At 42.0% G+C, this 13,925-nt stretch overlaps 1 protein-coding gene across 2 annotated transcripts in view; it reads right to left on the reverse strand.

The window, feature by feature from the left end:
* Positions 1-216: 216 nt before the first annotated feature.
* Positions 217-13,925, reverse strand: part of LGR5 (leucine rich repeat containing G protein-coupled receptor 5) — a 151,822-nt gene continuing 138,113 nt past the window's right edge. For both annotated transcript variants that reach the window (XM_037049446.1, XM_037049445.1), the window contains 5 exons: positions 7,981-8,052; positions 7,083-7,208; positions 5,700-5,845; positions 4,083-4,166; positions 217-2,864 (listed from right to left, as the gene is read on the reverse strand). In XM_037049446.1, the coding sequence (XP_036905341.1) occupies positions 1,777-2,864; positions 4,083-4,166; positions 5,700-5,845; positions 7,083-7,208; positions 7,981-8,052 (1,516 nt within the window). In that variant the 3' untranslated portion in view covers positions 217-1,776. The remainder of the gene's footprint in view (positions 2,865-4,082; positions 4,167-5,699; positions 5,846-7,082; positions 7,209-7,980; positions 8,053-13,925) is intronic.

A 13,925-nucleotide genomic window follows, 5' to 3' on the forward strand; every position in this document is an offset into this window, starting at 1 on the left:
AAAACAGCCTAGGATATGGTAAAGATATTTTGTTTTGTTCTTGTGAGAGATCTACTTCTTGAGGTAAGTCCAAAATATCTAACATATTAAAGTGTAAATACTTAGATAGAAAATGTACTTATACATCAAAAAGCAAGAACATTTAGGAGACCATGTATTTGCCTATGGGCTTAATAAAATACTTAAAACATTTTGTTTTATAGTCACACATTTTAATACAAATTTCTTTATTTTGCATCCAATAAAAAAGCATGTTTGGAATCTATTTACAACACTATACATTTGCATATATTATATACAGTTAATGAATTTAATGAAAGTGGACAGGGAAACACAATATATATGGAAGAATATGCCTGTACATGGTTTATTATCATGGTCCTTTGCATTACTGAATCTTTACTGTAGTAATAAATACAGTTCTATATTTACACATCTTATAAAACATCTCATAAATGTATTTTTTCAATTCCAAGTTAAAACATCTGATCAAAATAAACATGCTTATATAAAAATAAATCTACCTAACAGTATTTTGGTTTGGGTGTACTGAAGCTAATATAGTATAATAAAGTTATGAATTAATCCTTTGACCTTTAGTATTTAATAATTTTGCCTCTTAAAATAGCTAACACATGTATTAAATATGAAATAAACAGAGAAGTCACGTTCCTGATGTCGGATGGGCTGATCAAAGACCGCACAGCTAAAACCAACCTAAATAAACGGGGTGATGTATTACCACGTCCCTGCTGCGTCCACAGTGGTTTCAGACATCATTGCTAGAGCTGCTAGAGATACATGTGTGAGAAGTTACGTCGGTGGATTTCATTTACATCATGTCTGCACTTGATCATTACCTTAAGATGTCTATCAGCTTGAGTCAACTGAGAAAACCTCCTGCAAAAAATGTGCACTCACCTAGGAGAAAGGAAAAAAATTCCCAGGTTGCTTACTGTCTTTACTAAGTGTGTCCATTGCCAGCAATGGAATTTTCTTCTGAGTTTTGGGCACCAGGGAGTTAAAAATGAGTTCGACAAGCAGACCTCACCTGTAGAGAGCTGCCTTCCTGGCAATTTAAGAATTTAAGTTCATTTTCCTTTCAGAATATTTGTAAGCAGTTTTATTTAACTGAAGATGGAACCACCTAGTACAGATAAATAGAACCTGGCATTTCTAAAAATGAAGTGAGTATGAGTAAATTAATAATGCCTTCTATTAGCCATTCTCAGGGAAATTGGTGACATGGGACGATCCTTTCTGAGGAAAGGCCAAGGAGAACTGAAACATCTCCATGTGGTCAGGAAAGTGAAATCCTATTGGTCACAACCATCACTCGGTGCTGCAGGCCATTTAAAACCCTTATTGTCCCAATACCTCCAGCCACCTTTTAAGGGGTTAAACGGGTTTAAAACCTCTTTTGTGAGCAAGGATCCACCTCTCCCCCGCTCTACCCCCCACCATTAGATTGGTGAGTTTTAAAAGAATTCAACTGAAATTACAGAGAACCTTTTTTGAACATTTCAATCTGCTTTAAAAAAAAATTCTGGCCTTCCCTAAATAGTGCGTCTGATCTCTCTCTTTCTGAACAAATTATACAAGCAGCATTTAGACTTGGTTTTCACTCTCCAGCCTCAATCAGTTTTCAGCTTTCTCACACTAAGAGATTTAAAACAAAATCAAGTTTCAACTCCGTTCTTTTTAGTTACTGCTCTGATAGACTCAATCTCACATTTTGGGGTGTTCAATTTTTGAAAACTTCTTCACACACATTAATTAGAGACATGGGACAAACGCCACAGATGAAAGATGACAGCTTTCGGTCACTGGATAAGCTGATGGTGAGCTGGAATTGGAAGGCAGGTCGTAGGCTATGCTGGCACTGGTGAATGTCACCAAGGCTTGGGTTGAGTCACAGGACTGTTTCTCCACATCATCCGAGTTAATAGACATCAGGCTTGGGTGTGTGGATCTTGTCCAGAAGTGGGCTTGCTTTCCCAGGCTCCCCAAGTCCTCCTTGAAATGGGGATTGAAGAGGATGTAGAGAAGGGGATTGAGACAGGCAGGAAGTGGGCCGATCACCAGGAGAATAAACTTAATGACTTCAGGACTGATGAACGTGAGGTTCAGTAAAGAAGAGAAGGACAAGAAAGCCACGGGGCAGTAAAGAATACAGTTGGTGAAGAGCAGGAGCGCAATGTGCTTCACCATAGAACAGTCCCAAATATTCTCCAGGTCCCCCCTTTCCAAGCTACAGTAGAGCTTGGTGTAGGCGATGGTCATCACGAGGAAGCAAAGGGAGTTGAGCAGGACCAGGGCGACCATGTAGCCGGTGGTGCTGGGCTCCCCGAAGGGCAGCGGCAGGCAGAGCGGGGAGGCGCTGTACTCACTGCCGCCCAGCAGGGGCACCGTAGCGATAGTCAGGGCCAGCACTGCGCAGAGCAAAATGACTGCTTTCAGACTGGAAAAAGGAGTTTTCGTTTCAAATTTTGTAGAGTATTTCACCGAGAACCCACGCTCCAGCGCTGCCAGAGTCAGCAGGAAAACAGATGATTCTGAAGCGAAAATGGACAAAAACCCGACGACTTGGCAACCTACCCCTTGCTCCCACCACGCACCGTGCCTTGCAAAGCTGCCAAAAGTGACCGCGTCTACGCCAGCCAGCACCGCACTGGAGACCCCCATGAGCATGTTCACCGCTGCTATTAACCCAATTAGCAGTTTGATGGGGGAAATGTACAGAGGGGCTCGGAACACTGTTGAAGTCACCAAGGCGTTACAAGTAAGGGCCAAAACTGCTATGGTCCACACTCCAATTCTGATCAGCCAGCTGCCGAACAGGCATTCGCAGAGTTTGAAGGGGCCTAGAAGTCCAAGGAAGAAAAAGACTGGGTATCACATTATGGCCTACAACTTTTGCCAAATTACCTCTGTTTCTCTTATTGGCACACCAAGCGACAGTGGCAGAGACACCCAGTTTCCTTGGGGCACACTCCACTTTCCTCGGCCACTGTCATTCCTGCCTTGGGTGGCAGTGATGAGGCTAGCACACCCAGATGCTCATGTGTTCAAGCTATGCACAGAGACATGGAGATGGGGAGCTTGAATCACTCAGTTAAGGGCCCCTAAATGCAGCAGTGGTGGAGCCAGGCAAAAACCCAGGTCTCCTGGGCTTGGCGGTATTTTTTTTCCTTCTCTTTCAGAGTGCTTGGAGAAGATTCTGTCAGCAGGGAGGGAGAATCCTAGGCAAATACTCCATAATATTGGAAGAGGATGTATGGATGGTATGAAGGCATGTTTCTCGAAAATCTTGCCATAGGTTTGGAATGACACTTGATGTTTGAGAGCAAGGGACTTTCTAACTGTTGAAAATAAAGTATTAACCTTCCTAGCTGTCTTTTTCCCCACCCCCCCCCCACCCCCCAACTGGCCCTTCCTGTTTCTGGAAATGGGACAATTTATGAAATCCCTATATACAGATTTTTTTACTTATATGTAGAAACTATTATTTGCTTTAACCAAATAGCTATTTAGGGGGAAAATCACTTTAAAAAATCAGTGATTACAGGAAGCAAGACTGTTGNAAGGGACTTTCTAACTGTTGAAAATAAAGTATTAGCCTTCCTAGCTGTCTTTTTCCCCACCCCCCCCCCACCCCCCAACTGGCCCTTCCTGTTTCTGGAAATGGGACAATTTATGAAATCCCTATATACAGATTTTTTTACTTATATGTAGAAACTATTATTTGCTTTAACCAAATAGCTATTTAGGGGGAAAATCACTTTAAAAAATCAGTGATTACAGGAAGCAAGACTGTTGCTTAGTAGTTCAGGCCAAATTGCTAATATCATTTTAAAAATTACACATGTTTCCAGCCGTAGTTTCCATTAACCTGAATCAAAGTCTCCCACAAAAGTTTTATTTATGAATGAAGACCAACTCCAGGGAATGAATATGTGTATTTTAAAGGTCCCAATGGGGCAAGACATTGAGTAGCCACAAAGGGAGCAGCCACATGTCATCGATGGCCTGAGAGTCAGTGGTGGGGATTGCCGTTGGGACCGGTCCGGTGTCTTTCTCACCTGGGGAAGGGGAGCATTGCACTGAGTGAAGGGCTTTCAGGTCTTCCTCAAAGTCAAGCAGGAGATCTTCAAGATCACGCTCATCTGCAGGAATGAGAGGTCCTGGAATGATTAGTTCTGCCTCTCTTTTCAGGGGACCAGGTATCAAGAAGGAGGGTCCTAGGTGGCTCTTAAACATGAAAGATTACAAAGGGAACTGAAAGTCAGACATCCAGCTCTTTCCTGGGCTCTGGCTTTCTTGCAAGTCTGCTATATGGTTGCTTTCGGGTGCTTCACTCAGGCTGCCATGTGACAGTATTCCAGCAAAGCTGGGGGTAAGGGAAAATAACCTTGGACTCCAGGTCCTAACATCTAAGCTCTCTCATTCTGTTCTAGTTCCTTGGAGCTCATGATGGCACCACATGGCACTGACTTACATTAGAGAAAGGCTGTAAACCTCTCCAGTGCAAGAAGCTTTTTACCCTATTTGCCAGCACTTGGATAGCTACAGTGAAGTGTTCTGAGCTGCGTCTCTGATGGTGCTTGGTTTAGGTATGCATGAAACAGGAGTTTTGTGATCTAACACACTTTTCAAAGATGCTGATTAAATCGTGGGGTTTGGGCATGAGTACTATTTAAAAACTTCCATGTGATTCCAATAGGTGGCCCAAGGCTGAGCATCACTGTTCTTGAAAATAAACTCCACCAAGAACCTTGTGTCGCTTGTTCATTGTATACCTCTAGGGCCCAGAACACTGCCTGGCACATAGTAGGCACTCTGATTGTTTTGCTTTATTTTTTTTTTAAAGCAAAAAGTTAAAGCAGCAAGAAGTGCCAGACACATGCTGTGGCCTAAAACAAAAAAGCCAAGGGCCGAAACATCAGCTTCTTAAACTGATGTGTGTAGGAAGAAATGTGAAGGTTACGTGCAGAGAGACTGAGTCATCCTTGCTTGGGAATCAGTGGATCATTAAGGCCCAAAGGAATAAAAGCCAGTCTGTGCAAACATGCAGAGTTGGCAGGAAAAGGCAAATCGAGGCTGCCCAGAGGGCCTCCTCATGACCACAGGTGTGGTCTGAGGCACATTGGTGTCTGTTTAAGTAAGGTCTTACTTCAAGGAAAGCCAAGTGCTTTACAGACATTATCTCATCTCACCTTCCTGGCAGATCCCCCTGTGGGGGGTAGGAGGGGGGAATGTTTTGGAATTAGTTAGATAAGAAGTTGGATTCTTAAGCCCTTCTGCCGAAATATGGAGACATCTAAAATGCCTGTGTCCTGCACATCAGAATGAAAATGGATTCTACCTTCTGAAGAAAAGAGCCCAGAAGCATGTTTGAAGAAAGTATCCACGGAGAGAAGGCCCTTTTAAAAGTTTATGGAAATATTGACATCAGTATTAATAATCACCCCATATTTATACCGTATGTGCTAAGGGAGATCTAATAAATGTGAGAAAGTTTTAGAATGAATGCACAAGGAGCTTTCTCTCTCCCTGGGAGTCTTTAAAAGGTGGCATGGATTCCAGCATGGATTCGCAGCATGGATTCCCAAGGAAGCGTCTGGAGTTCAGATGATCTGTTTGATGACTTTTCAAGACCCTTCCAGACACAATTTCTTTGCCAGGGCAGTTGATCTTACCTTGAACTTGAAACATTCCAGCATCTTTCTTATGAAGATCATCTGTAGTGCTGTTGTCTCCTTTATTCCATTGATTAGAAATTTTATAGACATTCTCACACACTCCAAATGCACAGCACTGGTAAGCATAAGGCATTTCTATAACCCTTTAAATGAACAAAACCAAAGAAAAAAGACACACACTTAAGAAGTAAATTGTTGAATACAATGTTCATCTTCTTTCACTCATTAATTCTACTTTTGGACTTCAGCCTCAATAAATAAAATATTAACTATGTGCATAAAGATGTTTTATTACAATGCTATTTATAACAATGGAATTATTAAAAATTATTGCTCTGAAATGTTAATAATTGCTGAGGTTGAGTGACAGGTATATTTTTCTCTCTGAAAAATATGTTTGAAATTTTCCATAATAAAACAGTTACAAAATGACTGCTAGGAAAACTGTAGCATCATTAAAAAGTGCTTATGGTATAACAAAATGTTAAGTGATGAAAACATAAAAGTTCATGTACATATTATGATTCTAACAATTAAAAATACATTGGAGCCCTGATTGGTCTGGCTCAGGGGATTAAGTGCTGGCCTGTGAACCAAGGGGTCACTGGTTCGATTCCCAGTCATGGCACATGCCTGAGGTGAGGGCCAGGTCCCTGATTGGAGATGTGTGAGAGGCAGCTGTTTTCTTTCAAAAAATATTGAAGTACATTAATGTTTTTTTTCCTCTCTTGCACCCTCCCTTCCCATCTCTCTAAAAATAAATAAATAAAACCTTTAAAAATACATTGGAAACAAAGTCTGGAAGGAAATAGCATAAAAAGTTGTTTAAGGGTATTTTTAGACTTTTCCCCCTCTTCTACTTTCCAAATTCTCTTTTGGGGTTATGGTTTTGAAAGTACATAAAGAATACTTTGATTAAAAAGAATACATGTATATATAATCTTTCAAGAGATGTCTATTGATAATAACCATAACAGATTTTAAAGAGCATTACTTCCTCAAGCAAATATTAATTTAGTACATTTTATTAGAGTATATACACAAGCTAGATGAATTTTAAAATGTAAACAGGAATACAATAATGCTATTATGTTATTTAATTACATGTCTTAGTTTATGTCCCGTGGATCCAGGGTCTTTAAACTCTCTCCATGAACTCCATGATTCCGGGAGGCATCTCCGAGAGCCCTGCAGTGTGGGCAGGAAGACCCACTCTTCCACTTCGGAACTCACCCAAACGATGCCTCAGGCAGGGGACTTGAGGGCATGAAATGCAATTCAAAAGGGTCCCTGACCTCATAAATTTTGAAAACCACTATAACACGTCTGTTATTTCACATGACCACAAATGTATCTTATTAGTTTCAATGATAAACTCACTTGAGTTCTGGAAGGTTTTCCGATGATATCAAGCTCTGTAAGGCATGATTTCCTGTTAATTTTAAGTGAGTTAAACCATGTAACCCAGTTACAGGAAAAGACGACAGGCGGTTGGATGATAGGTCCCTGCAAAACATCAAACAGCAGTTGGCTTTCAGTCCATGCTAGCATGAAGTGCTCATGTTAAAAAAGCAACCTTATGATTATTAAACTGTTCCAAAGAAACTTCTGAGCAGGGTCTTCCCTGGTAAGGGTAAAAGTAACCATAGCGCTCTGAGTTCCTATACCCTTTCTGTTTACAATCGGAACCGCAGAGGGGAAATGTTTTTGTCCCATCCACACAGGCATTTCTGTATTCAGCTGAGTTTGCCCGGGGGAGGGGGAGATCCAAAGTGAAGTGGCAGCTGCTACATCTAATTCGGAGGTGATGCCAACTGGACTACGTTGGGGGTGAGGGGAAAACGTCGTTGTCAATTTAGTCCCTTCCCCTTAACTTCTATTTGATGGATTCCTTCTTTCTCTATTGGACAAGAGAGATGAAGAGAGGAAAGAGCAAGAGATGGAAAGGGAGGGAAAACAGGGACAGAAAGGTTTTCTATTAGTCAAGAGGGTCAATTATACAACGGAAGGCCTGTAGAACAATATTGACATCTTGGTCCATTCCACCTGATCACTCAGCAAAAAATGCAAAATTTTACCTCAGTGACCTGAACCAGCTGTCACCCAGATCTTTAATTATCCACACAATGTCCCCCATGGTCTGGGAGGGGTGGGGGGCTCCTCTGTGGTCCGACAGCTGTAGTATGGGGGACCCTGAGGGCTGAGCAATCCACACTGTGGGCTTAGGTGGTGCCTCACTATTGGAAGACCTGCCCTAAACCAGCAATACAATACTTACAGCTTTCTTAGAGACGGCAGAGTCGAAAATGCATTGGGGTGAATCACGGCAATTTTGTTCCAAGCCAAATTTCTATTTAAAAGAAAAAGTGAGATGGTTATACATTTAAAAAAGATGACTGTGTGAAGTGTTATCGTATATATTCATTCTTCTAACAAAATTTAATTTTAATTCAGGATAGAAACAATTAACTTGTCAAATCATCCTTCAGATAAAAATACTAATAGTATAAAATGGTTAAAGAGAACTTTAGAGCAACCTTGTTTAAATCAATCAAGGAAAGCTATTCAGGTGGATGTTTCAGTTTTTAACCTCTTCTTGCTAAGAAGTTGACTTTAACATGGCTATAAAATTTTATTAGGGCATTTCTAACATGAGTGGGGGCAAGGGAGTGGGAAGAGATACATGTATATATCTGTTTATACATGTATATACATGTTTGAAGAAAGTATCCACAGAGAGAAGGACTTCTGAGTGATCGGGTGGAATGCTTTGTCAAGCAAGCACATTTTAAGTCAGAAAATGTCCCTGGATATGTAATGAAATTCATCAAGAATTTGTCTATTTGTCTACATTGCTCATGATGTCAGGCCTTAAAAAAATCAGAGAAGCTTAAAAAAAAATTCTAGTAATTGAGACAGATGTTTAAATTCTTTTAAAAAAAGATTTTATTTATTTATTTTTTAGTGAGAGGGGAAGGGAGGGAGAAAGAAAGGAAGAGAAACATCGATTGGTTGCATCTTGCGTGAGGGCCTGCAAGCCAGGCATGTACCCCGACCAGAATCAAACCAGAAACCTTTCGCCTTGTGGGACGATGCCCAACCAATGGAGCCAGGTTGGTTAGGGCTGACATTTAAATTCTTAACTGGGAAATGAATGAAAAAGGGGCTAGCATACATTGAAGATAAAATCCTTTAATAACAAAGAAAATCTACAGTGTAAAGAGAAATAAAATTCCCATAGGAAATTTTATTATTTACACACACACACACATATATAATTTCAGAGGAACAAGAACTTCTACATCTTAAAAATGGAGCAAAGAACTTAAAATTTCTACGTTTTTAAATCCCTAACTAAAAAAGGTAACAAAAGTGTAAATATTTGAATAAATTAAAAGAGATCTGAAATCCAAGGTGGTACCTTCTCCCAGGACAAAACCGAAATTACATCTAAATTATAGAACAATCTAGCTGAATAACTAACTGCAGACTAGCTGAACAGAAGTCTTATGACTAAGGATTTACAGGAGAAGCCACATAGAGACTGGTAGGAAGGGTAGAGAGGTGAAAAGGTCTGGCTCTGCTTCCATGGTGGCTGAGATTCTGGAGGAATATCTTACCTGCAAAGGTCCCCCCTCGAGACCGAAGAATCTCGACCTCATGCCAGGCTCCCCAGCCTGGAGAACCAGAACTGGAAAGAGATGCTCACATAACATGTGGCTATGAAAATCAGTGGGGACTCTGCCACGGAGAGACAGGAATCTGCTAGAAACCGAGGGGTCCTTTTAAAGGGCCGGTGCAAATATCTCATTTGCAGTCACTCACCATAGGTACTGGCAAAGGAAACATAGCTCAGGGGGCAGTGTGGCTTAAGGGAGAAGGCTGAGGGGCAGCTGTTAGCTGAGTCCCTCACCCATGCCACACACAGACGCCATCTTTCCTGGGTAGAACACTCCTCTCCATACAGCACCAGCCTAAGTGAATGCACTAACTCCACCCTCCTGACTCCCCGTGGCCCAGCAGTGCCAAACTCTCACCCTGAGGAGGAGTCTGCTGGCTGCTGCCAGACTGCTCACAGTGTAGACTTGCTTAGAGGGCCCTGAACAAGGTCTGGATGGTCTCAGAGTGTGTCAGAGATGCCATCCTTCAACTCACTGGGGGCCTGCATTGCCAAGCTCCAGCTCTGTGGTGGAGCACACTGGATGCTGTCACCCTGGGCCCACGGTGCAGACTTTCTTGGCTGGCTCTCGAGAAGCCTCAGGAGTGGCAGAGACTGGGTTGCGTGGCTGTGGGGCAAGGGCCATTTTCCCTGGCACCTGATTCCTACGCAGAGTGCTCCCTCCACACAACCAGCTATTGGTCTGCTTTAACCTGATGAACTTTGTTGACCTCACCCTGATGACTCCCTGAGACTTCTCCCCACCACAAAGGTCTGCAGGCCCCTGGTGGGTGGTGCTGGCCTTGCTGTACCCTGGGACTTTTGCTGAGTGGTCTCAGACCCAGCACTGGTGCTGAGTGGGAATCTGTATTAACCTGGGGAACACAACTGGCTCCTATCTGGTGACTCACTGACAATCTACTTCACACAACACATATACTGCCATAGGCTCTTTCAGTGACTGAGCCTAACGGATGGAGGTAGATCTCAGGGTTTTGTGGGCGTTTTGCTAACATGCCCTGGGGCTTGGTGCTGATGGAAGCTGGCCTTGCTGTTCACCTTGGCCCCTTCTGTTTGTACCCAGGCCCAAGAGGGGCAGCCACAAACTGTGGATCTCTTTGTAGCTCCAAACAGGTAGCTCAGGGCTTGTCACAAGCAGCACCTGATATTGATCAGCCCTGGAATCCCTCCCAAGAGGCCCCAGAACCAATAGACCTGGTTGTGGGGTTCAGACCACATCAGAGCATGACCCAATTAGCTCCACAAGTGGCATACCCAAAGGGAGATTTCGGCAGGCACCAGACCCTGCTAGAGTGAATTCCACTTCATGGGTGAATTCCACTTCATTCCACTTCATCCCCTGCACACCAGCTCGTGCACTGTAGTCAAGGACAGTCCTCATAGTCAGCCAGCCTGAGGGTCAACCCAACCAATGAATGGGCCAACAGCAATCTAGACAACTACAATAGGATGGCTCACTTACCCCACACAAAGGACGTTCCTGGAGCACCTAGCACAGGTGATTAGGAAGACTAAAGGAGTTCATTACTCCACACCCATATTAGAAGAAATGTTAGAGACTTCATTAATAAGAAGAAAGAAAAAAGAGAGAAACATAATTATAAAGAACAAAATGATGACTTCTGGCCAAGATGGAGGTGTTGGTAGCTACACTGTGCCTCCTTGAAGAACCCAAAGAAGGACAACAACAAATTTAAAAACAAAAAACAACCAGAACTGACAGAAAATCGAACTGTATGGAAGTCTGACAACCGAGAAATTAAAAAAACATTCATCCAGACTGGTAGGAGGGGTGGAGATGGGCAGCTGGGTAGAGAGGACTCATGGCAAGGCAAAGGCTGGAGGACCTAGGTGGGCCAGGCAGCTGGCAGACCCAGTGAGGTGGGGGATTGCAGATTGGGTGGTCCCACATTTGCATGCAGATGAACTGGGAGGAACAATTAGGGAGTGAGACAGACCACACAACCCAGGGTTCCAACTCAGGGATATAAAACCTTGAAATCTTTGACTGAAAACACCTGTGGGGTTGAGGCGGCAGTGGGAGAAACTCTCAGTTTCACAGGAGAGTTTGTTGGAGAGACCCATGGGGGCCTAAAACATACACAAACCTACCCAAACGGAATCAGTACCAGAAGGGCCCAATTTGCTTGTGAGTAGTGAGGGAAATGACTGAAAACCAGCAGAGAGCTGAGCAAGAGGCTTTGTTCCCTCTCTGACCCCTCCCCCACATACAGTATCACAAAACAGCAATGTGGTTGCCCTGCCCTGGTGAACACTTAAGGCTCCACCACTTACAATGTAGCAGGTGCACCGAGACCAAAAAAATGACCCAAATGAAAGTACAGTTCAAAGCTCCAGAAAAAATACAACTAAGTGATGAAGGGAGAGTCAACCTATCAGTTGGCTGATAGGGAAGCAGAGTTCAAAACACTGGTTATCAGGATGCTCCAGGAACTCACTGGGTACTTCAATGGCATAAAAAGACCCAGGCAGCAGTGAAGGTCACATTATGTGAAGTAAAGAAAAATCTACAGGGAACCAACAGTGATGGGAAGGAAACCAGGACTCAAATCAACGGTTTGGAACAGAAGGAAGAAAGAAGCATTCAACCAGAACAGAATAAAGAAACACGAATTCAAAAAAATGAAGAGAGGCTTAGGAACTTCCAGGACATCTTTAAACCTTCCAACATCCAAAGCACAGCAGTACCAGAAGGAGAAGAGGGAGAGCAAAAAATTGAAAACTTGTTTGAACAAATAATGAAGGAGAACTTCCCCAACCTGGGGAAGAAAATAGACTCAGGCAGTCCAAGAAGCTCAGAGAGTCCCAAAGAAGGTGGACCCAAGGAGGAATACACCAAGGCACATCATAATACATTACCCAAGGTTAAAGATAAGGAGAGAATCTTAAAAGCAGCAAGAGTAAAGGAGAGAGTTACCTACAAAGAAGTTCCCATTAGACTATCAACTGATTTCTCAAAAGAAATCTTACAGGCAAGAAGGGGCTGGAAAAAAGTATTCCAAGTCATGAAAGGCAAGAACTCACACCCAAGTTTACTCTATCCAGCAAAGCTTTCATTTAGAATGGAAGGGTAGATAAAGCTCTTGTCAGAAAAGGTCAAGTGAAAGGAGTTCATCATCACCAAGCTCTTATTATATGAAATGTTAAAAGGACTTATCTAAGAAAAAAAAGATTAAAAATATGAACAGTAAAATGACAACAAACTCACAATTATTAACAACTGAACCTAAGAAAAAACCAAAACCAAACTAAGCAAACAACTGAAACAGGAACAGAATCACAGAAATGGAGGTCACATGGAGGGTTATCAGTGGGGGAGTGGGAGGGGGAGAGAGGGAGAAAAGGTACAGAGAATAAATAGCATAAATGGTAGGTAGAAAATAGACAGGGGGAGGTTAAGAATAGTATAGGAAATGTAGAAGCCAAAGGACTTATATGTACAACCCACGCACATGAAGTAAAGTCGGGGAATCAGGTGGGAGGGGGTGTGCAGGGTGGAGGGGGATAAGGAGGGGGAAATGGGAAACTATAATAGAGTAATCAATAAAAAATATTTTTAAAAAGAATAAAATAATAATAAATACACACCTATCTATAATCACTTTAAATGAAAATGGCTTAAATATCCCAATCATAAGACATAGAGTAGCTGAATGCATAAGAAACATCCATTCTTATACATGCTGTCTACAAGAGACCCATCTCAGAATAAAACACACCAACAGACTGGAGGCATAGAGATGGAAAAAGATATTTCATGCACTGGAAATGAAAAGAAAACTGGGATAGCAATACTTACATCAGACAAAATAAACTTTAAAACAAAGACTAAAATAGACAAAGAAGGGCATTATTTAGTGATAAAGAGATCTACCCAACAAGAGGATATAACCCTTATAAACATATTGGTACCCAGCATGGGAGTACCTAAATATATAGAGCAAATCTTGATGAGCATAAAGGGAGAGATTGACAGTAATACAGGCATCATGGGGGATTTTAACATCTCACTAACATCAATGGATAGATCTTTCAGATTGAAAATCAATAAAGAAACAGTAGTCCTAATCACACTCATACCGGATGGATTTAATTGATATTTCACAGTATTTCATCTCACAGCAACAGAATACACACTGTTTTCACGTGCACATGAAACATTTTCATAGATAGACCACATGTTAGGACATGGAACAGTCTTAACAAAGTTAAGACTGAAATCCTATCAACAATCTTTTCTCACCACGAGGGTATGAAACTAGAAATTACAAGAAAAAAAAACAGAAAAATGTACAATGTGGAGACCAAATAACATGTTACTAAACAATGAATGGGTTAACAATGAGATCAAAAAAGAAATCAAAAGGTCCCCTGAGACAAACAAAAATGAAAACACACAATCCAAAATCTATGGACACAAGAAAAGCAGTTTTTAGAGGGAAATTCAGAGCATTAGAGGACACCTCAAGAAACAAGAAAAAAACTTAAATGAATGACTTCTGGTCAGATGGCAGTGTACGCAG

This window comes from Sturnira hondurensis, unplaced genomic scaffold (assembly GCF_014824575.4).
Source record: "Sturnira hondurensis isolate 20B ecotype Veracruz unplaced genomic scaffold, ASM1482457v3 Scaffold0006496, whole genome shotgun sequence".
Classification (NCBI taxonomy): domain Eukaryota; kingdom Metazoa; phylum Chordata; class Mammalia; order Chiroptera; family Phyllostomidae; genus Sturnira; species Sturnira hondurensis.